The following is a 25,602-nucleotide window of genomic DNA, read 5'->3' on the forward strand; positions in this document are numbered from 1 at the left end:
TCGGGTGTTCGCTCCTGAATTCTCTGCAGAACGTGTTTGGCCCAAGGCTGACTTCTTCTCTGCCTGGGACCCGGCCACCCCCTTTGACTTCCCAGTGGATGTGGGCTCGACTGTTGCCAACTCACTTGATGAGCAAAACACAACGGGCAAAGGAAATCTGCTGCCCAGATCGGTCACACAGGAGAGGTCCCAACCCAGCGCTGGAGAAGATGGTTAATGGATTGCATCCATGTGGGTTTCAAACCAAAGGAAACACCAGAGCTGCATTAAGCAGTCAAAGGAGCTGGGTGGTGAGGGCCAAGGAGACTCACAAAATCTCACCCGCCATGCAGAGGGACTGGGGGCTGAGGGAGGGGCTTCAGTCGGGTCCAGAGGGCCCGGCTCCCCCCCTCCTTCTCTCCCATCCCCTTCCCTGTGTGGATCTGCTCCTTTCTCCACACGGCACCTGGCCCTCCGTGTGCCACCCCAGACACCCAGAGACACCATGCAGTCACTGTCTTCTGCTCCCCTGCTCAACCCTGATTCCAAACTCCCAGGGAAGGGATTTGATTGGCCCAGCCTGGGTCAGGTGTCCCCTGGTCCACTCAGCTGAATCATGTGGATGAGGAAAGGGCCCCTCCCAACAGAGGACCTAGCCCTAGTGTGGATCTCCCTGTCTCCTCCCACCCGGTGCCGGCCTCCCCGCCGCCATGCGTTCCCACTCTGCCCAGCAGCCCCGCTCAGCCCCATCCCAACACTGAGGTTCCTTCATTCCTTCACTCAGCCAGAGAATTATCTTTCACTTGGTCTTTCGTTCTACTCACCCCTTCAACAGATTGGATGAGGCCCACCCACATGGGGGAGGACAATCTGCTTTACTCTGTTTACCAATTCAAATGTTAATCTCATCCAGAGACCCCCTCACAGACACACACAGAGATAATGTTCAACCAGATACATGGGCCCCTCATGACCTAGTTAAACTAACACATAAAATTAGCCATCGTACCCTTCCTAAGAGACCAAGGGTGACCCCTCTCTCTGCACCCTTCAGGCTTGTGACCAGTGCTTTGCACGTGGTGGGGAAGGGGGGTGTCCTGCCAGGAATGGCAAAGGTGTTCAGGTCTCACCCTGCCTGCAAGTTCACGTGCTGGCCTCCCAGTTTCACAGTGCCTGTCAGAGACATGAGCCTCCTGGGTCAGAGACGGGGACTTCATTACTCCCGCCACAGATGTCAATAAAGGTCTGTGAAATGAATGGGTGGGTGGGTGCTCTGCAGTCCTAAGCTGTGTCCCCAGGAAACAGAGGTCACCCAGATCTTCTGGGGGAGCAAGAGACCCCCAAAGACAGTTAAAGACATAAGGTCGAAGACAAGACTAATTTGACAATCCTGGCAAGGTTGAAGATTGCATGCTCTGCGGCTCCTGAATTCCTTTTCACACCTTTGTCACGTTAGGGCGTGTGAAGAGAGGGAAAGGAGGGGTGCCCCCCACTGTGGAGAGACTGCTGCACCAAGTGACTGGACTCAGGGCTCCGGCTTCCCCGGGCTCTTCCCAACTGCCCATCACAGCATGGACGGTGCAAAGCCCAGCCCTAGAGGGACCCACACATGCGCACAGAGGATGCACTGGAGGGTGTTGAGGCTCTATTTGTAATGTTACAAGTTGGAATCAAACCTAATTTTCCATCACTAGGGGAATGGATAAGCAAACCACAGTCTAGTCCTACAATGGAATACTAAGTGGCAGACAAAAATGGATGAACTTGAACTATGTGTGTCAATGTCCATAAATCTCGGGAATAAGGGTTGAGCGAAAGGCACAGCACACCGTTTATTTGCATATTAAAAATGCACATGCACTTCAACATCGAGTGTATTACAAAGCTATAGTGATCAAAACAGTATGGCACGGGCACAAAAATGGACTCAGAGCAATGGAACAAATTAGAAAACTACAATTATATGGTCAATTAATCTTCAACAAGGGAGGCAAGAATATGAAACGGGATAAAGACAGCTTCTTCAACAAATGGTGTTGGGAGAACTGGACCGCAACATGTGGAAGAATGAAACTGGACCACTTTCTACACCATACACAAAAACAAACTCAACATGGATTAAGGACCTAAATGCCAGCCCCCAAACCATAAAAATCCTAGAAGAGAGCACAGGCAGCAGTTTCTCTGACCTCAGTTGTAGCAACACCTTTCTAGATGTGTCTCCCGAGGCAAGGGAAATAAAAGCAGAAATAAACTTTTGGGATGACATCCAAATAAAAAGTCGCTTTCTGCACAGCAAAGGAAACAGTAAGACTGAAAGACAGCCTACGGAGTGGGAGAAGAGACTTGCAAATGACATGTCTGATGAAGGTTAGTGTCCAAAATATGTAAAGAACCGATTCAACTCAACACCCAAAACCCAAATAAGCCAGTGGAAAAAATGGGCAGAAGACACGAACAGGCATTTCTCGGAAGACATACGGCGGGCAGGCAGACACGCGGACATCACTCAGCATCCGGGAAGCGCAAGTCAAAACCACGGCGGGGTATCACCTCGCACCCGTCACAGTGGCTCAAATCAACAACACGAGAAACGAGTGCTGGTGAGGATAGGGAAGGAAAAGGAACCCTGGTGCGCTGTTGGCGGGATGCAAACAGGGGCAGCCCCTGTGGAGAACGGTGTGGAGGCTTCTCAGAAAGTTAAAAATAGGGGCACCTGGGGGGCTCCGTCGGTTGAGCGTCCAGCTTCGGCTCGGGTCACAATCTCACAGTTTGTGGGTTCGAGCCCCGGGTGGGGCTCTGTGCTGATAGCTCGGAACCTGGAGCCTGCTTCAGATTCTGTGTCTCCCTCTCTCCCTGACCCTCTCCTGCTCACGCTGTGTCTCTCTTTCTCTCTCCCAAAGATAAATAAGACATTAAAAAATATATTAAAAAAGAAAGTTAAAAATAGAACTACCCCTATGATCTGGTAACTGCCCTACTCGGGGCATTTACTCAAAGATATAAAACCACTAATTCAAAGGGATACACGCACCCCTATGTTTTCTGCAGCATTATTTACAATGGCCAGATTATGGAAACAGCCCACGTGTCCAGATGAATAGATAAACAACATGTCGTGTGCCTGTGTGTGTGTGTGATGAATATTATTCAGCCGTAGAAAAGAATGAAATCTTGCCATTTGCAATGACAAGGATGGAGCTCAAGAGTATTATGCTGAGCGAGATAAGTCAGAGAAAGACAAAACCATATGATTTCACTCATATGTGGAATTTAAGAAACAAAACAAATGAACAAAGGAAAAAAAGAGAGAGAGAGAGACAAACCAAGCAACAGACTCTGAAAACAAACTGATGGGCCTGGGTGGCCCAGTCGGTTAGGCGTCTGACTCTTGATTTCGGCTCAGGGCATGATCTCACAGTGGGATGCGGTCCCCCGTCAGGCTCCCCGCTGCCTGCTTGGGATCATCTGCCTCCCTCCCTCACCGCCCCTCCCCTGCTCACAGTCTCCCAAAAATAAATACATAAATTTAGTTAGTTAGACTCCAATTTTGGCATGGAGGTGACTTTTGGGGAGGAACATCAAAGGGATGGGGCTTGGAGCTTTACTTTTATTAAAATGCAGAGAGCTGACGGGACTGCCTGGCAAAAACATAACCATTGGTTACATCTGGGCTGTTATGTTATTTCCTTCGATGAAATCGTGTAGAATTGAGTACAAGAGTGAGGGCGGACGCCAGAGAGGTAGCTGGAACACATCCGGAGAATCTGCTGACCTGACGGATGTTGCTAAAGTCCCTGAGAGAAAAGGGCTAGAAAGGCATTCATTCGCCCAAGCCTTGCCTCCTCACCCAGGGGGAAGTTAGTGTACTTCCCGAGTCTAACCACTAGATGGGGCCAGCAGGCCGGGTTAGAAATGGGGAGGCTCCGGAGAACCCCAGCAACCTCAAAGGAGGAAGAAGCAATTTTTGCAAGACAAGCAGAGAGGCAAGAGAATTTATCTGAGAACAGGGGAGGCACGTCGAGGTAGAAAGCAGCGCCCAGGTAACAAAAGGACCGCTAGCTGACGCAGCAAAATACCATTCACTGGTGTTGACTGAGTATCTCTTTCCTAATCCTTGAAATTACCCAAGATGCAGTTCTTGGGCATTAAAACAGATGTCAACGAGGGGTCCAGTCCCCAGGCCCACGTCTGACTGATATCATTCCACTTCTGTCCACTGAATGATCCAGAGATGTATGCGCCCTCTGGAAGGTGGAATGAGCCATTTTGAATCTCAAATGCCTTGACTTTGGCATAAAGACCCTAACTTCACATCCAGGCTCCACTTCTGAGCAGCTGTGGGACCTTGGGCGACTGTCTTAACATCTCTGGGCCTCAGGTTTGTGGGGATGATACCAGGCCCTACCCTGGACTGTAGCAAGGGTTAAATGAGAAGCCCCTGGCACATAGCAGGCCTTTCCTAAACGGAGGAAACATTAGTGCTGCTGTCCACACCACTCTGAGTAATCCCAGGAGCACCCAACTCCTGAAGGTAAAGATATCCCTGGGAGCCCAGCCCAGGGGAGGGATGTGGTTGGCTAAGTGATAACCCTGTAGAGACAGCAGCCAGGGGGCCCCCGGGGGGACTCAGTGGGTTAAGCATCTGACTCTGGGTTTGGGCTCAGGTCATGACCTCAGGGTTCATGAGATTAAGCCCGAGTTGGGCTCTGTGCTGATAGCACGGAGCCTATGTGGGCTCTTTCTCGCTCTCTCTGCCCCTCCCCCACCTCAAAATAAATAAATAAACATAAAAGGCGCAGCTGGAGACCTGCCACCTCCCCCAGTGGGGGTGACACCGTTGTTTCCTTCTTTTGCTGCTTCGAAAGTATCTAGAGGCTCCGGGATGCAGCGGTGAGCACCATGGACACCGTGCCCCCCGTTCCCGCCCCCCCAGGGATGCACACCCCAGCTGGAGCAGCACAGATGTGTGAGGGGTTGGGGTAAAGGAGATGAGGTCAGACCTAAGATCATGAGTCCGTGAGTCTGAATCACGAGGCCCTGTGTGTCCGCCAGACGTGGGCAGGTCTGTAAAAAATAAGGTTCTCTGAAACAAAACAAAACAAAACGCTGTAAGTCCATATGTTGGAGCCCAGGAACATTTTAGAATTACATCATAGAGGCGTATTTGCATACCACGTAGTTCACCCTTTTCACGGGTACAATGTTGTGATTTTTAGGAAATGTACCGAGTTAGGCAAGAGCCATCATCACAGATCAGTTTGAAAGCATGTCATCTCCCCGGCACATTTACTCATGTTTGCTGTCCCCACCCCAGGTCACCATGAGTTTACTTTCTGTCTTTAGAGCCCGCCTCTTCTGGATGTGTCCCCTGCGTAGGCCAGTAACACATGGTCTCTCCTGTCCGGCTTCTTTTCCTGGGCATATTTTTGAGTATCATCCATGTTTCTATAGACTGTTCCTCTCTATTGCTGAATAGTATTCCATTATAAGGACAGACCACATTTTGTCCACCCACGTACCAGAGGGGCAGAGAGAGAGGGAGACACAGAATCCGAAGCTGGCTCCAGGCTCTGAGCCATCAGCACAGAGCCTGATGCAGGGCTCGAACTCACAAACCACGAGATCAAAGTTGGACACTTAGCCGGCTGAGCCACCCAGGCACCCCTACTTTTTTTAAGAGGGAAAGCGAAAGAGCAGAAGGGAGAGGGACAGAGGGAGAGAGAGAGTCCCAAGCAGGCTCTGAGGTCAGCACAGAGCCTGACTCGTCGCTTGATCCCACAACCCTGGGATTGTGACCTGAGCCGAAATCAAGAGTCAGATGCTCGACCCACTGAGCCACTCAGGCGTCCAGGTTGTGGCCCCTTTCTGTCTGGTCCATAGAATTTTTTTTAATTTTTTTAATGTTTTATTTATTTTTGATACAGAGAGAGACAGAGCATGAGAGCGGGAGGGGCAGAGAGAGAAGGAGACACAGAACTGAAAGCAGGCTCCAGGCTTTGAACTAGTCATCAGCACAGAGCCTGACGCGGGGCTCGAACCCACGAACGTGAGATCTGACCTGAGCTAAAGCCGGAGGCTTAACCGACTGAGCCCCCCTGGCGCCCCTGGTCCATAGAATTTTAACGTTGGGCCAGTGAGTGACCTTCACACATTCTGTTGGCTTCTTGACGTGACATGCAAAATGAATGAGTGCGATTTTTGAGAGAAGGTGTATAATGTCCACAGACTCCCAGAGTACACTGTGACCCTCCTCCCTTCTACAGAAGCAGGAATGAATTCCAGACCGAGCCAAGTTGCTTCGGTGAGATCAGCCTAAATTAGGTGGAGACATTTATCATGCTGGTCAAAGAATGTGGGCCTTTTGCAGAGGGACACTGCTCAGAGGGGCTCCCGATGGAGGGTGGGGGACAGTGGCCAGCAGTTTGGCAACAGACGTGATCGTGGACCAGCATCCAGGCTGAACCAGCCCAGCGAGGACGGTTTGGAAGCAGCTGGCAGCAGCTCTCCCCGGGCCCGCCCAGCACACGCGTTGGCACACAAGTGCATACCCCAGTTGGGGGTCCGGAGGATGACTCAGGGGAAGGAGAGAGAAGGGGGAGAAAAGCTCCCAACCCCCTTCCTAAGGCAACAAGAAAGCAAGAGTCCCCTTTTTAGAAAATTGAGGGGCGCCTGGAGGACTCAGTCGGTTAAGCATCGGAGTTTGGCTTGGGTCATGATCTCTCGGTTCGTGAGTTCGAGCCCCGCATCAGGCTCTGTGCTGATGGCTCAGAGTCTGGAACCTGCTTCGGATTCTGTGTCTCCTTCTCTCTCTGCCCCTCCCCTGCTCACTATGTCTCTCAAAAATAAATAAACATTTAAAAACATTGATAGTATTTTATTTGGGGGAGCAGGGGACTGAACCTACAGAAAGTAGAATACTATGTCCATCACGGGGATTCACCCAGTGTGAACGCTCTCCCATTTGGCCACCTCTTTATTCCTTTCGCTGACCTGTTTGAAAGCGCTTTGCAGACATCATGACACTTCACCCCAAACCTTCCATCACGTACTTCCTAAGGTTAAGGGCAACTCCCAGAAGGCCACAGTACCAGCATCCTCCGCAACTTAGTTTCAGTTTAGTCATAGTGTCAATGATACCATCCACATTCAAGTTCCCCCAATTACCCAATACTATCCTTTAGAGGTTTTGGTTTTGGTTTTTTTTGTTTTTAATCCAAGATATAATCAAAGATTCAGCCTTGCATTTGGTTGTCAGGAGAAGCCAAATTTGAAATTGAACCAAAATCAATGACAGTTGCTAGGCTGGGGGAGAACCTAAAAAGGACCTGGGTGCCCAGGGGAGGACTGAGCAGGGGGGCATCGCCGGGAACCCCGCCCACATTGGTAGGCAGAGTCCTTGTCAGAGAGCTGAGCTGCTGTCTCCTGCCCGGGGGGTGGTGGATGAGGGAAAACCCTCGAAGCTTTGCCCGGAGTTCCCCAGCTTTGACGGGATTTGAACCCCGAGCCGCAGGAGCGCAGGCTCCATCTCCCGCCTGCTTTGCTGACCCGCGCCTCCTCCCCATCCCGGGCGCCGTCCGGTTGCCCACTCGGTTCTACATCGCGTTCCCACGTCCCTCTCCGCGGTGGTGGGAGGCGCATGGCTCATGCGTGTTGAACCCCAACGCTTTTGTGATGGGTGGGATCACGCCAGGGGTCCGAGGTTTCGGGGGCGGGGGTCCCAAGGGGAATGCAAGTGGGACACCAGAGCTGAGAGCAAAGGCCACGCTCAGCTGGACCGCACGGCTGGGGAGAAAGCAAGACGCAGGGCCCCGGGGCGCACAGAGCCGGGGCGCACAGAGCCGGGGCGCACGGCTTTGTTCTCCAGACCGAGACCCCAGCCGACCAGATCACTGGCTGAGGAGACGCTGTGGCTTTATGGAATGTTCTTCGGTTTAATGATGCTGATGTGATTTCATTTTGGGAACCGAATATATACTATTTCATGATCTGCTTTAATCTGTCAGTGGTTTCCATGCTTCCATTTCGGATGGTTCTCCTCTTACCTAAAATGAGATTTTATTAAGATTCCCCAGGGGAACCTGGGTGGTTCAGTCAGTTAAGTGTCTGACTTTGGCTCAGGTCATAATCCCGAGTTCAGGAGTTCAAGCCCCGCATCAGGGTCCCTGTGCTGACAGCACGGATTCTGTCTCCCTCTCTCTCTCTGGGCTCTGTCTCTATCTCTCAAAAATAAAGAAAACATTTAAAAAAAATTTAAGATTTCCCAGTTAATCCCACAATGTTTTTCTTTTCTTTTCTTTTTTTTTAATTTTTAACACTTATTTATTTTTTGAGAGACAGAGAGAGAGCATGAGTGAGGGAGGGGCAGAGAGAGGGAGACACAGAATCCAAGGCCGGCTCCGGACTCCGAGCTGTCAGCACAGAGCCCGATGAGGGGCTCAAACTCACGCACCGTGAGCTCATGACCCGAGCCGAAGTCGGACACTGAACCGACGGAGCCCCCAGACGCCCCCCACGGTGTTTTTCGTTGCTGGTTTGTGCATAGTGGGTCGTGCATTATTCTGATTGCATGTCCTTGGGGTTCTAAGCGAAGGTGCCCCTTTTTGTGCCAGTGACCCGTTAGAGAGACGGGCCCAATGTTGTGGGGGGGTGGAAGCCCCGCCCCCTAGATTCGTCTCTTCCAGCCTCTCGCTGTGATCTAACTTATTGCTCCATCCCGTTTCCTCTAAACGGCGTTGAAAATGAGGCTGGACGGTGTGAAATGCGGACCCGAGGAAGAGCTCCTACGACTCAGGAGGGTGAGATGAAGGAGGGACGCTCATCTCTCTGCGCCTGCTCCGCAGAGACCGGCAGCTGCTGGCTGGCCGCTCCTCCTTCTGGACCTTTCTCTCTGCTTCTACAAACCTTTGGCCCTTTCTGTGTGTACATATTTGCTTCTGCTTGTGCAAAAAAGGGATTGATGCAATCACCATTGTTCTGGAACTTTTTCAAAAATGTGACCATGTATTGTGGCCCCCTCTCCAGGTCTTGATCCTGAACCTCTGTTCCATATTGAGGCAGATCACATCCATTCGGGTGACTAAGGACAGTACTTTTTTGTGCATAAGCTGCCTTTAGTGGCCAGTGCAGAGGACCTAAATACAAATTTCGTGGACAAAATAGTGTCTAACTTATTCAACCGACTTCCAACTCCTCTCCCCAGCCCCGTCCCGGCAAGCCCTTCGCCCACAGCAGTCAGATGATCTTTTGAAAATCCAGGGACGCCTGTGGGGTGCCTGGGTGGCTCAGTCTTCGGTTCAGGTCATGATCTCACAGTTCGTGGGTTGGAGCCCTGCATCTGGCTCTGTGCTGACAGCTAGCTCAGAGCCTGGAGCCTGCTTCTGATTCTGTGTCTCCCTCTCTCTCTGCCCCTCCCCTGCTCATGATCTGTCTCTCTCTGTCCCTCAAAAACAAATAAATGTTAAAAACAATTTTTTTTAATCCGGGGGTGCCTGGGTGGGTCAGTGGGTTAAGTGCCCGACTTTGGCTCAGGTCATGATCTCGTAGTCCGTGGGTTCCAGCCCTGCGTCGGGCTCTGTGCTGACAGCTAACTCAGAGCCTGGAGTCTGTCTTCGGATTCTGTATCTCCCTCTCTCTCTGACCCTCCCCTGCTCACTCTGTTTCTCTCTCACTCTCAAAAATTAAAAAAAAAATTTTCAAATAAATAAAAATCCAAGTCCCTCAGCTGCTGAAAATCCTCTCATGATTCCCATTGCTCTGAGGATGAAAGGCAAACCTCTTGCCTGGTCCTGTTCCCCTGCCCTGTACCCGTCCGTGCAGGGCCTTTGCACATTCTCTGCTCTTTCCTACAGTGCTCTCACCGCCCACACCCCGCTCCCAGCTCCTCCGGCTCTGGCTCTCCAAGACTTCTTCTCTGGCTCTAGAAGAAAAGCCACGACAAAGAGCCGATCACCAGTTTCAGGCCAACATTGCGGGCAAGCATTTTCAGTGTGTGCACCGTTTCAGGGTTGAACGGATCCCTCCGAACAAGAGGGTCCCTCTTCCCACCCTGATCGCCATCCCAGACCCTCATTCTAAGGAGCAGATGACAGCCATCTCCCTGTCTCGTGTGCCGCCGTGTCTCTAGGACCCAGGACAGGGCCTGGCACCAAGCTGGCACCCAGGGAAGGAAGGAAGAGCAGATGAATGAATGCATTAGGAACGCACATCGGGGAAATTCGTTGGCCATGGGAATCCGGAGCCTTACCGGCATGCTCTGATCCAGAAATGCTACTTGTAGGAATTCAGCTGAGCGTGCACAGACGGCCCGTTGGCATCGTGTATCCTGGGGAAGGCACTAGGGATGATGTACATGTCCAGCATCGGGTTCAACACAAAGCGGAATGCTTGATCTTTTCTTCCAGGTCCGCGTTTCCTCCAGGCTTCCCGGTACAGTACTTGGCAATCCCTACCTGCTCCGCGATTCCAGTCAGATCTGGGCATTGGGATTTTATTTCCCTTTTTTTTCTTTTTTAATGAAATCCACGCAGAGGGAGACAGACATTTCCCGGCACCCAAGAGGGTCCCTCGTGTTCCCATCCCAGTCGGTACCCCCCCTGCGCAGAGGGAACCCCCATTCCGGCGGCTGCTGGGATGGTTTTCCTGAGCCCTCATGTCTCCGCACCCCTGAGCCGCCGGGCACATGACCGACGAGGACACTAGCCTTGACCTCGGCAGAGGTGAGGGCCTCTATCTGCCTGGCCTGGGAACCCTGACGTCAGCGGGCTGAGAGGCCGCGGAAGGCGGGTGAAGGAGGGGAGAGCCCGGCAGGGCCTGTGGTTTGAGTGAAGACAGAGATTGCATAAAAATGGAGAGCCTTACCACAGCCTGGGGCCTGTCCCCGCCTGAGTCATGCTGGAGCCCGAGGGAGGGGAAGGCAAGAGCCCAAAGCCCCTCGGATCTCAAGCTGGCCCCGGCCTTGGATGTGACATGGCTGAAGTCATCAAGGATGAGCTCAGGCAGGGGCGCCTGGGGACCGGGTAAGAGGTGGGGCTTGGGGGGGCTGAGGCTGGCTCAGTGGAACTCCAGGTCTGGGTTGGCGAGAGGTCCCAGGGTGGAGAGTTGGCCAGAGATGGCTGCAAACCACTCCCAAGGCCAGGACGCCTCTCACGTGAGCCCCGTGTCGCCGGCACCCGGCACTGTGTCTGGTGTCCTCAGGCTCCGGGGATCGAATGGATGAACTGGCCAGAAAAGTGCCTCCAGGGGGCACTCCAGCCCCCCACTTTAATCCTATAACCTTCACCCCAGGCTGTGCTGGGACCTCCTGTGTCCCTGGTTCCCATGACAACGGACTCTGGTGTTCTGGTCACCAGCCTCCCATTTGCACAGGCTTAGGTGTGTGGCTCAGTCTGTGCAGTGCTGGGGGTCGGGGTGTGACTGAAAGCTGGGTGTAAACCTGGCATCCAGCTAAGAGGAAGAAGCTTTTTAAAAATATAAAAATAATGTCAAATTATTATTATTATATGATTATATTGTATGTAATACGAAAACGTGCTGTCCCCAGGATGGGACGGGAGGGTCAAACCGGATCGCCTGGGTCCCTGGCTGCAGCTTGTGCTGGGAGGCATGGGGACAGCAAGGGACATAGCCGGGCCATTTTAGACTCTGAGTTCAGAACGATTCTAGGACACACACACACACACACACACACCCAGCCTAGTGCTCGGGCTGAGCACGTGATTATGCGGTACCTGCCTGCAGTTCTGAGATGGACAGTCCAGACCAAAAAGTGGCGGCCCCAGGGGGATGAGAGCATCCGACCTGGCCCGAGGGACGTTGGCCTGAAGGGCCCCTCTGAACCTGCTCCGGGCTGCAGCCCCTTCCCAGCCAAGCGTCCTGCCCTGGGCTCCCTGGAGGGCCTTCCTCACGTACCCCGGTCATGTATGCAGACGTGGTGCTGCGGGTTAGCACAGAAATGGACTCACTCCTCTCTGAACCTCAGTGTCCTCATCTTTAAAATGGGGATAATCATAGACCCACCTCCTGGGACTGTTACAAGAAGACACTGAGCTAATACGCATAAAGCCCAGGGTCTGGCCGGGAAACTTAGCCATTATCATTAATTTCGTTACAGAATTGTTATTTTATCACTCGCCCAGCCCCCGTTTGCCACCCCAGCTGAGGCTCTAAGAAAACCTGTTCTCTTTTGTCAGGTCTCAGACAAGTTTGTGCTTGCTTAACCCCAGGGCTCTGGGCCCCCTCCGGGGAGAGCTAATTGGTGTTTTTCCTCAGCTGCTGGTCCCAAGTGACTCCCTCCCCATCCCCACTGATGCGTCCATGCGGTCAGAACTGTGCCCAGAGAACAAGCTGGCAGGAAATACGATGTGACGGGGGTGCTGCTGGCTGCAAAGGGCTTGTCTGGGTCAAACTGTGTTCCTCTGTGGGGGGCTGGCTCCTGGGACAAGGTGAGAGCAGGGAGGCCTTCATGGCGGTGGAGTTAGGGTTGGGGATGGCTGGGTGGGAGGGATCTGGATAGGGAAGCTAGGAGAGGCTTGCACAGAAAACTTACCCTATAGTACCCCAAAACCAGGTGAGGCCTTGGGTGGGGCTTCGGCTTCTGGCGGGGACCCCAGCGCCCTGGGGAGCAGGTGACAGACTGTGCTAACCGGCTCCGGTTAATGGTAGTTGGTTAGGGTAGAGGGGCTCGTGGTGAGGATGTTCGTGGTACAAGGAGAGCGGGAAGGGAGGTGAGGACCTCCGGCATGATCGGGAGCAGGAGTGATTCGCGAAGATTCTCTGCACTGTCCAGCCACTCACATCCACCCCACCCCATCTCGGGGCTACCGGGCTCAGCCTCCTCCTGCGCCCGGGGCCACCTTTCCATCCTCTCTGGCCACCTTCTGTTCCCACCTGGGGAGCACTCCTCACACCTGGGGAGCATCTATACAGCGGCTCTTGCGCGCATTGGCTGTGTGCTAGCCTCCCATTGGCTGCCCTGCACGCAGCTCTCCACTGTCCAATCAGCTGTGGCCGTGCTGGTCACACCCCCGGAACTGCCTGGGTCCGCTTCCTCGGTGAGGTGTGTCTGCCCCAGCGCCCAAGGGGGACCCCGGACAGGGGCTCAGGCTGGGCTCCCATTCTAGGCCTGGCCGGGTACACCCTCCGGCTTCCGACCAGCTAATCAGGTTCCCAGAGGACTCAGCAAAAGCACCCCTCCCTCCCCTGTACTCCTCACCTGATACACACGCGTCATTAAGCTTCTAGTCTTGTTGTGAGTGATTAGTTCTTTACCAGTCTCTACTGGCCCGGGGGACTGATCGTTTTCATGGTGGGGGTCGGGGTGGGTAGGGTAGGGCCTTCACACGCCGTTTCTCCAGCCCCCAGGCTCTGCCTCAGGGGTGACGCGGGCCTGGTGGAATCTCAGTTAAAACAGCAACAACAGCCTATGTTTACATATAAAACCGGGCACAATCCCCTGTGTCACCTGCATTATCTCAGTAATCACCGATGAAAGGTCGATGATCACACCCATTTTACAGATGGAGAAAGCGCGGCTCAGAGAGGCAAAGTGGGATGCTGGGATAGCAGGCATCGGTTCAGGGCTCCTGTTTCCTTCCTGCCCCTCAACTCCTGAGCCACGGTGGGCAGGCTACGGAGTCTCTCCAGGCCTCAGTGTCCCCTCTCCAAAAGGGAGATGAGATGTAACACAGGAGCTGGCCACGGAAAACCAGAGCGTTTCATAGGCGGGGAGAGGAGTTTTGCTGCCCTTTTAGCAATAAATTGGGCTTTGCAGACTTGACCTTCACATCCAGCTTGCTTGAAATCAGCCCACGATTTGGGCACACACCCCAAGGACAGCGTCAACATCTTGATTCACAGATCTTGAGAGCGGAACAGAAAGGCATGCATTTCATCTGAGATTTTCATCACATCTGTGACCTTGCGCAATGTATCTTAAAGAAATCAAAGAACCAGAAACTTCTAGAACATTCTATTGCCCAGTGAGAGGTCAATGACAGGACCCCATCTCTTTATGTAGAGCAGTGCTGTCCAATTTGGGAGCCACAGCCAGATGGGGCCCTCGAACTCCCAAAACGTGGTGAATCCAGACTGAGGTGTTCTGTGACCGTAAAGTTCATAATGACTTTTGAAGACTTCATATGAAAACAAGGAAAATATCTCAATAATTTAAAAATATTAACTACACATTAAAGTGATAATATTTGGGGGAGGGGCGCCTGAGTGACTCAGTCAGTTAAGTGTCCGACTTCGGCTCAGGTCATGATCTTGCAGTTTGTGGGTTCGAGCCCCACATCGGGCTCTGTGCTGACAGCTCGGAGCCTGGCGTCTGCTTTGGATCCTGTGTCTCCCTCTCTCTCTGCCCCTCCTCTATTCAGGCTCTGCCTCTGTCTTTCTCCTTCAAAAATAAACATTTTTAAAAAGTAATAATATTTTTAAATTAAAAACATTTTTAATGTTTATTTTTGAGTGTTTTGAACATCCAGAGTCAGACCTTTAAGTGACAGGTACCCCAAAAGAGATATTTTTGATACATTAAGTTAATATATTCTTTTTTTTAAGTTTATTTATTTATTTTGAGAGCAAGAGAGAGAGAGGAGCACATGAGCAGGAAGGCGCAGAGAGAACCCCAAGCAGGCTCCACACTGTCATTGCCTGACTCGGGGCTCACTCTCACGAACTGTGGATCATGACCTGAGTCGAAATCAAGAGTCAAGTGCTTAACTGACTGAGCCACCCAGGTGCTCCAATATATTAGGTTAAATAAAATATATTATTATAGGGGTGCCTGGGTGGCTCAGTTGGATAAGTGTCAGACTTTGGCTCCGGTCATGATCTCACAGTTTGTGGGTTCGAGCCCCGTGTCGGGCTGTGTGCTGACAGCTCAGAGCCTGGATCCTACTTCAGATTCTGTGTCTCCCTTTCTCTCTCTCTCTCTCTCAAAAATAAACATTAAAAAATGTTTTTAAATATATGATGAGAGGAGGTGGAATATCCCAAAGATATCAGTTCCTACATCCTGGATCCTGTGTTACCTTTTTTGAAAAGGGGTCTTTCGTTGCCATTTCAACACAGCTAAAGATCTTGAGATGGGAGATTGGCCAAGACCATTGGTAAACCCTGAATGCGATCACACGGATGTTGGTAAGTGAGAGGCTGCTGGAGATTCACACAGACACATGGAGAAGAGGAGGCATCGGGTTGGAGCGAGGTGGCCATGAGCCAAGGAATCCCAGCATCTCCAGGAGCCAGAAGAGGCAAGGAACAGATTCTCCCCTGGGAGCAAAACCCTGCCAACGCCTTGGTTTTGGACTTCTGGCCTCCAGAATTATGACAAACTAAACTTCTCTTCTTCCACGTCACCAACTTCCTGGCAACTTGTAGCAGTGGCCCCAGGAAACTTACTAGATTATAGAAATTAATTCCACCTGTTTCATTTTCTTTACCATGACTACTAGAAAAAAAAATTTAATTTTGAGAGAGAGAGAGAGAGCCTGACTAAGTGAGGGGCAGAGGAAGAGAGAGAAAGTGTGCACGGAGTGCGGAACCCAGAGTGGGGCTCAAGCTCACCCGAGGAGGGGGGAGTTGAGCTCACCCCAAGCGGGGCTCAAACTCACGAACCCGTGAGATCACAACCAGAGCTGAACTCGGATGCTTAACCGACTGAGCCACCTGGGCACCCCAACATGGTGACTCGAAAATGTAAAATCACACATGTGGCTTGCACTTGGCATGTGCTTTATGTCTCTGCCGGACAGCGCTCTCTGGAGCAACAGGGGTCCGAGTGAGTCTGGTCCGTCCTGTTCCTCTCTAACTGTTAACAGGGAAGCAGCCCCGCCCCCTCTGGCTTCTTGTCTGTAAACACGTTGTTGAATGAGGACAACACGGCCAGCCAGTCTGGATCCCAGGTCTCTACGACTCCAGAAGGGAGTCTGCAGACTTATTTTCAAGTCAGCAGAATCAGTTACATAAATCTGTACTCTCTGGCTGGACTGTGTGAAGCAAGTGCTCTCTGGAGCTCCGACCAAGAGCTACACGTATTCTGCAGTCACACAAAGGCCTGCAAAACTGCAAGAAGATGGGGCGCCCAGAGGGTTCAGTCCGTTGAGTGTCCCACTCCTGATTTCAGCTCAGGTCACAACCCCAGGGTCGTGGGATCGAGCCCCACATCAGGAGCCTGCTTGAGAATCTCTCTCCCTCTGCCCCTCTCCCCTGCTTACGCTCTCTCTCTCTCTCTCTCAAAAATAAAAATAAATAAAATAAAAACACGAGACGCCACTGTATGAGTGACCTAGGGCTGCTATTACTAATGACTGCAGACTGGTTGGCTTGAAACAACAGAACTGGATCCTCTCCTCATCCTGGATGCCAGAGACCTGAAATCAAGGTGTTGATCGGGTTGGTTCCTTCTGGAGGTTCTCAGGGGGAAATGCATTTCGTGGCTGTCTTCTGGTGGCTGCTGGCTGTCTTCTGGTGGCTGCTGGCTGTCTTCTGGTGGCTGCTGGCCAGCCTCAGCCTCCCCTGGCTTGCGGCCACATTGCTCCAATCTCTGCCTCCCTCTTCACATGACCTTTTCCTCTATGTGTCTGAGTCTCCCTTTCCTTTCTCTTAGGGGGACACAGGTCATTGGATTCAGAGTCCACGTCCAGAGACCATCTCGTCTCCAGGTCCTCAACGTAATGACATCTACAAAGACCCTGCGGATGCTTCATTTTGTATGTCAACTCGACTGGGCCTGGGGTGCCCAGATGAAACATTCTTCCAGGGTGTGTGTGTGTGTGAGGGTGTTTCCAAAGATTAGCATTTGAAATCAGCCGGTCCTGGTGTGGTGGGTGGGGGTCATCGATCTGCTGAAGCCTGAACAGAACAAAGGGCAGAGACTGTCCTACCGCTGGGCTGAGGCATGGGCCCTCATCTTCTTGCCCCTTGGCCTGGATCCCACTGTCCTTGTCCCCAGGCATTTGGACTCAGACGAGTTATACGGTGAGTTTTCCTTCATCTCCAGTTTGCGTATGGTGGAGTGAGGGACTTCTCAGCCTCTATAATCATGTGAACCCATTCCATCTCTCTCTCTCTCCAGGAGAGCCCTGACCAGTTACAGACCCTGTTACCAAATGAGGTCACATTCACAAACACTGTAGCTTAGGGCTTGGACATATCTTTTTGGGGGACACTATGCAACACGTGACAGTGGGCTGCCCAAGGGCAGAGGCTGAACTGCAGAGGGGGTGGGGCTCCATAGCCTTGTGGCCCCGGGTTTGAGCCCTCCAACCCTGATCTCTTTGCTGTGGCGGCTCCCTCCCAGGTCCTTCAGGAACCTTCTCTGAAAACTGGAGGTAATGGTTTTATGAGTGCTTCCTCCAAGGCGCTGTGTTGAGACCCCTCACTGGTTATATAACCAAGTGAGTCACTCAACTGCTCTGAATCTGAGTTTTCTCATCTGTAAAGTGGCAATAATCACACTATCCATCTCAACAGGATGTCGGAGATTAAGTTTACATTTCCCCAGGCTTTCCCTGTGCCCCTCGTGAATGTTATATGATGTTTTCTTTTTCTTCTTTTCTTTTAAAGTAATCTCTCCACCCAACACTGGGCTCGAACTCAGGACCCCCAAGATCAAGAGTCCTACCGACTGAGCCAGGCAGGCGCCCCCTTACAAGCGTTGTTTTAAAAAAAAATACCGAGGGGCACCTGGGTGGCTCAGTCGGTTAAGCCTCCGACTTCGGCTCAGGTCAGATCTCGTGTTCGTGGGTTCGAGCCCCACATCAGGCTCTATGCTCTGACAGCTAGCTCAGAGCCTGGAGCCTGCTTCTGGTTCTGTGTCTCCTTCTCTCTCTGCCCCTCCCCCTCTCATGCTGTCTCTTCTCTATCAAAAATAAATTAAAAACATAAAAAAAAAAAACCGAGTGACACCTGGCACACGGAGCGCTGCTCTTGTTCGTGTTGTTATTTATAATGAAATGTTGGCGTCTGTTATATTGGGCAGAGGTGGTGAAATGTTTTATCAAGCTCTGAAGTTATCCGTTCTCTGGCTCGGAGTCGGACGTGCCTTCCTTACCCAGCTCACGTGGCATGATCTTGAGCACAGAGGCAGGGCCAGGGCTGAAACTCCTGATGCATTTTGCACAGGGCCCCACAGATTGTGCAGCCAGACCTGCTCAGAGTCACAACTCGTGCTGTGCTTGCAGCAGTGAGGGGTCTCCAGCGACGGGCTGGCGGTGCCCCTCTGGTCTGCGCCCGGTGCCATGGCCCCTCTCAGAGGGACCCTTACAAACCAGGTCGCGGTGGCTGGGAAAACACGCCATCCGAGGGGGCGCTGATGGGGGCTGCGTCTGTTTTGCCTGGAAGAGGAGATTTGGGGGGGACCTGGCGGCGGCGTGCAATTCCCGAGGCCTGCGGCGAGGAGAATGGAGCATGCGCGTGCCCCGTGGCCCCCAGGGGCAGATCCGGCTCAGCACGAGGAAGGAGTTCTGAGCAGAGTTGTGCAAGAAGGGAACAGCTGGCGTGCCTTCAAACCTCAGCTCTGCCTGCGGGGCGGCGGAGAGCTTCGCCTCTGCCCAGATCTGTGACCTGAGGCAAAGTTGTTCAGGGCTCCGGAGCCCATCTTTCCCCCTAAAAGGTTGGCTAGTGAGGCTCCGCCCTCCAGGTGACAGCGCTGAAGAGAGACGAGGCAGGCGTCTGTGTCCATCCTGGAAACGTGCCTTCTCGTTGACAACGGCTGCTGTTGTTGTCATTGTTTATTATGATTTTTGGAAAGTCAGTGAGTCTCCCAGACTGGCCGGCTTCCAGCGGAGATGGACGTGGCCCTCGCATCGGAGCTGAGGGCGGAAGCACGCACTTCACCCCCTCAACGCTGTCAGCAGCTGGCGCATTTGGATGATTAGTTTAAAAGCACGTGGTTATAGGGGGCGCCTGGGTGACTCCCTCGGTGAGGCGGCCGACTCCGGCTCAGGTCATGATCTCGCGGTTTGTGGGTTCGAGCCCCGCGTCGGGCTCTGTGCTGCCAGCTCGGAGCCTGGAGCCTGCTTCGGATTCTGCGTCCCCCTCTCTCTCTGCCCCTCCCCTCTCCCCCTGCCTCTCCAAAAAATAATAATAAGCATTAAAAAATAATAAATTAATTAAAACCTGAAGTCATAAAGCAGCATTGTCCTTGTGACAAAGGCCTGAAGGGAAAGCGGCTGGCACTTCTGGTGAAACACAGGAAGTTTGGGGTCCTCGGGGCCACTGAAGAGTGGGAGGGTTCCCATCATTGCTATGCTGGAAAGCCCCGGCTGGCTGTCCCCTGAGCCACCCCTGGCTGTCCCCAGGGCCACCGCCCGGCTGAACTGTGATCCCAGGAATGCAGAGCTTCCCTCCCAGGGCCTCCTAGGAAATGGGTTCCTGATGCGTCTGGGAGCCGGACCCAGGAACTGCCTCTGGGGAAGAGCGCCCGGGGGGCAGCGTGCGTGTGTGCTGGCCGGTCGCACTGGCAGCCTGGGCGCGGGAGGCTCCCGGCTCTGCCTGATCCCGAGCCTCTGCCCGGAGCATTGCAGCTTTTCTGGAAAGGTCTTGGCAGGGATTTGTGCTGAGACAAACATTTCTCCCCTCCCCGCTCCCTCCCATCTGCCTCTCCTGTCAGCTGCGTGCTGTCCCCAAACAGCATCCAGGAAACGTTCCTGCCTGAGCGCAGCTCTGAGCAGCGGTTGCAGGGTCTGAGGCCCGCGGTCAGGGAGCAGTGGATGGGCTCGGTCGAGGCCTGCACTTGGCGGGAGCGCGGAAGGGCCACGCGGTGCTGAGACAGGAGCACGGATGGCCCGCGAATCTGCAGCATTTCAGGCCCACATTCGGTGGCCCGTCTTCCGGCAAACATGGGCCCAGCGCAGCCCGGCCGCAGCCCCCCAGGGGCTGTGAGTGCGGCCCGGCTCAGCCAGCGGCCCAGTGTTCCCTTCCTCTGTCTCTTTTCCACATCAAACTAATCCCTGGGAGGGACGCCTGTCTGGTGCGGTCGGCTGACTCTTGACTTCGGCGCAGGTCATGATCCCAGGGCCATGGGATGGAGCCCCGCGTCGGGCTCCGCGCACCGAGGCTAGAGCCTGCCTGGGAGTCTCTCTCTCCCTTCCTCAGCCCCTCCCCTGCTTGTGCTCTGTCTCTCTTTCTCTCAAAAAATAAATATAAGAAAAGGTAACCATTTTGAAGTGTACAGTTTAGTGGCGCTGAATACATTCACCCTGTAGTGAAGCCGCCGTCATCCTCTCTAGAACTTTCCCATCCTTCCAAAAAAAGCCTCACGTGCGTTAAATGGGTCATTCCTAGTCGGCCTCCGCCTACACCCTGGCAACCTCCCATTTGCTCTCTGTCTCTGCGGATTCACCCGTTCTGCACATTTCTTTTAAATAGGATCCTCTGACGCGCAGTCTCTTGGGTTTCTGGCTGCTTAGCCTGCTTTCCCAGGTTCACGGCCTCGTAGCAGGTGTCAGTGCATCCGCCAGAGGGCTGAACTACAGTCCGCACGTGGCCTCCGGTCTTTCCTCAGTGGGCTGTACCGCTGAGCCACTTGGCCCTTCCTCGCTCCCAAGAGGGGAAGACTCCCCAGGGGGCTTCTGACTCAGGGGCGCATCCAGAGAGGAGCAGAACCTTCCATCACACATTAAAGATTGCTGCTTCTTGGGGTGCCTGGGGGGCTCAGTCAGTTCAGCGTCCGACTTCGGCTCAGGTCATGATCTCACAGTTTGTGGGTTCGAGCCCCACGTCGGACTCTGTGCTGCCAGCTGAGACTGGAGCCTGCTTCCGATTCTGTGTCTCCCTCTCTCTGTGACCCTCCCCTGCTCACGCTGTCTCTCAAAAATAAATTTAAAAAATTAAAAAAAAATTTTTTTGAAGATTGCTGCTTTTAGAGTGGTGCCCATGTAGAAGGTCCCCCAGACCAGAGCCCATGGCCCCTGCGGAGGCCTCTGTGGCGAGAACATCCCCGTGGGTCCAAGCCCAGCTGTGAGGCCCGGGGCGAATATAACCGTTCACCTCGGCCTCAGGCCTCGAATCTCTAGAATGGGTCTAAGAGTCATGTCTCCCGGCAGAGGATTCCGTACAATGGCATCTGTGATGAGGCCAAGGCTGAGTGTGAGAGCATTGCCCAGGAGTAATCCCATGGCCAGTGGCCGCCGCCCTATCCAACTGTTGTCCTTAAGCAGATGGCATCATCCCTCAAGGCCACAGCATGGCTGTCAAGGAATGGATGTCGGGGCCGGGCTGGCCTTGAGAGCCCGGGAAGCAGCGCGGCACGCAGCCCGGGACCTTGTGAGCACATGTCAGCTGCGGTAGAACGCTTGTGCTGTCAGTGTGTAAACTAACTGCATCCAACAGGGAACCGTCTTTCCGGTCCTGGTTAGGACACCAGGGGCGGGTTGTCTCCTTCTGGCCCGAGCCTGCCCGACAGCCGTCCTGCTCAGAGACAAAGAGGCTTCTCCCTGATTCTGAGCCTGTCGGGAAAGGCAGCAGCCTCCCCGCAGGGCATTCCAGGAAGTAGGCGGGCAGGAGAGAGGCAGGACCGGGAACCAGACTCTGAAGCTCTTCAGTTCTCTGGGTCTGGACTGGGATTATAAAGAAAGAAATCCAGATCAAGTGAGCCTGAATCAGTTCGGTGAAGTACAGTGGGGTCCCCGCATCAGGCACGGGACCGGGGCTTCTGGTTCATCAGCAAACAGGCCTGAGACCCCTCCCTCCCCCCACTGAGAAAACCAGGTGTTAGTCAGAAAGGACAAGAAATAAATTACACGGTGCGTCATCGCGTGAAACTGGCTGCCAAAAGAAAAGAGAAAGCAGAGGCAGGGAAGTGGCACCAGAAATGCTGAGGGTGGGGGCAGGCTGTGCAGCCGATGGAGGTGGTGGCGGGAGTGGGGCGGGCGGAGGGGAAGAGGCGACATCAGGCAAAGACTTGAAGGTGAGGTGCCAACACAGCGCGTGTCCAGGGGAAGAGAATTACTGCCAGAGTGAAGGCACAGAGCAAGGACAGCGTCCGGCGAATGTGAGGGCCCGGAGAGGACGGTCTGGCCGGGCTGACTGAGCCAGCCGGGGAGGCATTCAGAGAGAACCGGATGGAGACCAGATGGGATGGGGCCATGGGCCTCTGTCCAATCTTTGGCTTTTGCTCTGAGCAAGACGGGAGCCACTGCAGCTTGGAGCCAAAGACAAACGTGATTTGACTGATGTTTTGTTTAAGCAAAGTCGGAAACTCCTAGGCGTCCAGGCCCCGGGTGAGTCAGAGGTTGGGGCCTTGTTGCCTCTAGAATACAGGCTCCCTCCACGTGGAGAGACGAGCGGAGAGTCCCAGGCTCAGCTCTAGAGCCCACGGGGTCTTCCTAGTAGGGTCAGACTACAAACTCCCAGAGAACGTCTCTGATTGGCTCTGCCAGATGCCAGGAACATTGTGATTGGCTTCCCTGGGTCACATGGCCCTCCCCCATCCCCAAGAAGGGGAGGGCTCGGATTGGCTGCCCCACCGACATCATAGTCCCTGAAAGCTGCAATCTCTCCAAAGGAGGTAGGGGGGAGAGATGAGCCGGGGGACCAAAGCGACAGCCCTTCATGGAATCGCTCATTCTGAGAGGAGTTCCGGGGGTCCCCCCTGGAGCAGGGGGTGCGGTGGGGGAGGGGGAAGCCTCTGCCTCATGCAGAGCCATGGGAAAGCGCCAGGGCTAATCTGTGCCTTTGCACGGCCACTGCACCTCTTTGCATTCCACAAACTCCACTTCTCAAGGGTGAGGAGAAGCCGTGGTGGATGCCAGCTGGACCGACTGCAATGCAAACCTGACTTCAATCACTCGACTCACAGATCTCATCTCATTTCCCCCCATCCACCCCACCCCCCTCCAGCCACACTCCCGGGCGTCAGGATCTGGCTGCAAAGGTGCGGTCACTTCCTCCTCTCTCTTAAGCTCCTCTGAAGTCACGGACAATTAAACAGCCCAAGAGCTGGGTCTCTGATCCGCAGGAAATGTCGAGGACCAGAAGGCCAGAAGGAGCCACATGGCGGTTTAGCTCCTCGTTTCTCATTGTGACCAGAGAACTCGTGTGTGTCTGTGTGCACGTGCGTGTGTGTGTGTTAATGCAGTAAAATCACAAAGTAAGATACATCTCAGTGATTTTTTTTTACATCTAGATTGACCTACGTTCAATATTCACCGCCCAGGGGTGATAGAAACACATTTCTGATCCCCAGGACGCCTCCTCCAGGACGGCTCCCCAGGACTTCAACTCGCCTTCATTTGTTTCATGCAGGCCCTGCTGTATTTCCCCGTGAGCCTCTCGGCCAGGCCCACAGAGCATCCCCATCCCCACCCGGTGCCCCCGCCATCTCCAGTCGGCCCGCCTCCCGCAAGGCAAGGGGCACTTCTTTTAACAGGCGGAGACCGGAGACCGGAGCTCAGAGGCAGGCATCACCCCCACCCCCACCCCCACCAGCACTTCCCCGGCTGAGGGAGGCTTAGGGAAATTCTTGGCCGGAAATCAGAGGCCACCTCGTCCCTCCTGCCAGGTCCTGGCTCTGCTGGTTCATTCCTGTAGACGTTCAGGAAAAGATTCCTACCACGAAGTCACCAGTCCGAAGGGCTTCCCCACAAAGTCCCTCTTATTTTTGGCTCCAGGTAGCGGTGGGTGAGGATCAGGCTTTGCCCACGCTGGTTTTTCCTGGCCTCTGGGGGTGAGGTTCTGGTCTTGTTTCAGGAGACCAAGCCTGGCAGAACTCGCCACCGGAACCAAGGAAGGGCGGGCGCCCGGCGCCCAGGCTGTGTCCGGTCCGCGATCCCGGGGGTGGTGGAGACACCAGAGCCCAGAGCCACAGCTGAGCTTTGTGAGAGGCAGGACAGCTGCTCCGGTGGCCTCTCCGACCCAGGGGCCGAGCAGGGCAGGCGTCCTGTGTTCTCAGACGTGCCAGCAAGGGGCAAGCCTGCACGCTTCCTTCCAACGTCCAGGCAGAGATAAAGCAGAATTCAGGACGTCCAGTGCTTTCTCTGTCCCGTCCCTGAGCGTGACATCATTTATCTCGTGGGTCTGGGAGAACCCCAGTGGGCAGCCCCGTGTCCCAGAGACAGGGGGTGTCAGCTTACAAGCACATCTTTTGTCCAGATCAAGGAAGGCTTGCCCCGTGGCAAATGGACAAGCGGTCCTCCCCTCCCCCTCCACCCACCATCCCCCAGCAGAGAGCACAGGGGCTTCCAAGAGCCTCCCTCCTGGCAAGCCAAGCATCGCCCCCATTTGGAGGAGGAAGAAACTGAGGCTCAGAAGCTCATATAGAAAAGGGCTTACTGTGTGCCCGGCGTTTAGTAATTAGACATGACTCCCTTGAGTTCTCTCAACGGCTGTGCGGAGTGACTCTGGGGGATGTTTGGCAGTTGGAGACAAGGATTCAGAGAGGAAACTGCTCAGCCTGGGCCACACAGCTGGCTCTGGGAGTCAACGTCGGCCGAGTCCGGGCCCAGAGCACAGGGCCGGTGTCTCTACCCTCTGGCCAGTCTTTCTCTTGGTCTCTGCTGCTTTGGGGCACAGCCCAGACAGACGACACTGCGGTCCCTCGGGGCAGGCACAAGGGTGAGAAAGCACAGGAGACTGATGTTTGCCCCTCCCCCCATCCCCAGGTCCCCCCCAGGCCCACCCCCCCATCTCAGCTCAGGTCCTGGGATGGTGCCGCGTGTTGGGCTCTGAGCTGACCCCATGCACCGAGCCTGCTTGGGATTCTCTCTCTGTTTCTGCCCCAGCCTCGCTCACTCACGGTGCTCTCTCTCTCTCTCAAAATAAATAAAAATAAAAAATAAGAATAAAATAAAGAGCACAGTCACATCAAAGTGGGTATCGCAGTGGTCCAAACATCCAGGCTGAGAGTGGGGACAGGGGGCTCAGGTCTCCGGCCCACCACCCGCCCTGACCCCCAGGGCGACAGGCACAGATCCCAGTGCTGTCTGCCACCAGCGGATGCCCCGCCAGGTGTCCGGCTTTGTCACACCCCCAGAAGCGCAGGCGCTGCCGTGAACCCCCATTCTACAGAGGAGGAGACAGACTGGGACCGTGTTTAAGGATCTGCGGGGACCGGAGGCTGCACAGGGGACCCGGCTCGGCCCTCCCTCGGCTTCTCTCCCAGCATCTGGGGGCAGAAGTCGCTGCCTCCGCTGAGAGTGGGCGTGTGCTGAGCGCGGACAGGCCCCCTGGCGGGCTCTCCCCGCCTCCTCCGGCTCAGAGTCGCGGCTACACAGCCTGCCGCCGCCGCCGTCCCCAGAGCTCGGGTCCGCCCGCCGCCGAGATGTCTCCCCCAGTCCTGGCCCTGGCCAGCGGCCAGGCGCTGCCAGCCTTCCTGCTCTGCAGCACGCTGCTGGTCATCAAGATGTACGTGGTGGCCGTCATCACGGGCCAAGTGAGGCTGCGGAAGAAGGTACGTTCCCCTGCAGCCCCCTTATCCCCCAGCCCTGGGTGCCCTCTCTCGCTGCCCTGCAGGGAAGGTGCGGGGCTGATGGGACACTTGGCCAAGGTGCTCCCAGGGCCAGAGTGTGAGGGCCCTGGAGAGACCTCGGGTGACCCTCCCGGTCCCTTGGGATGGCAGGACCCGCACCTTCTTGTCTTCTGTTTTAAGAGCGTTTCCTCGCTCCCTGTGCCACCAGGTAA

General features: G+C 54.3%; 1 protein-coding gene and 1 long non-coding RNA gene across 2 annotated transcripts in view; both read left to right on the forward strand.

Moving 5' to 3' along the window:
• The first annotated feature begins 8,686 nt into the window (after positions 1 to 8,686).
• LOC115276637 lies at positions 8,687 to 17,588 on the forward strand. Its single transcript, XR_003902034.1, has 3 exons — positions 8,687 to 8,777; positions 9,831 to 10,997; positions 16,589 to 17,588. It is a non-coding gene; the product is annotated as an uncharacterized LOC115276637 (long non-coding RNA).
• Positions 17,589 to 24,315: 6,727 nt separating this feature from the next.
• PTGES (prostaglandin E synthase) overlaps positions 24,316 to 25,602 on the forward strand; it is an 11,924-nt gene continuing 10,637 nt past the window's right edge. Inside the window, exons 1-2 of the mRNA XM_029920411.1 lie at positions 24,316 to 24,537; positions 24,956 to 25,372. Of these exons, the coding sequence (XP_029776271.1) occupies positions 24,331 to 24,537; positions 24,956 to 25,372 (624 nt within the window). The 5' untranslated portion in view covers positions 24,316 to 24,330. The remainder of the gene's footprint in view (positions 24,538 to 24,955; positions 25,373 to 25,602) is intronic.

This window comes from Suricata suricatta, chromosome 13, assembly GCF_006229205.1.
Source record: "Suricata suricatta isolate VVHF042 chromosome 13, meerkat_22Aug2017_6uvM2_HiC, whole genome shotgun sequence".
Classification (NCBI taxonomy): Eukaryota; Metazoa; Chordata; class Mammalia; order Carnivora; family Herpestidae; genus Suricata; species Suricata suricatta.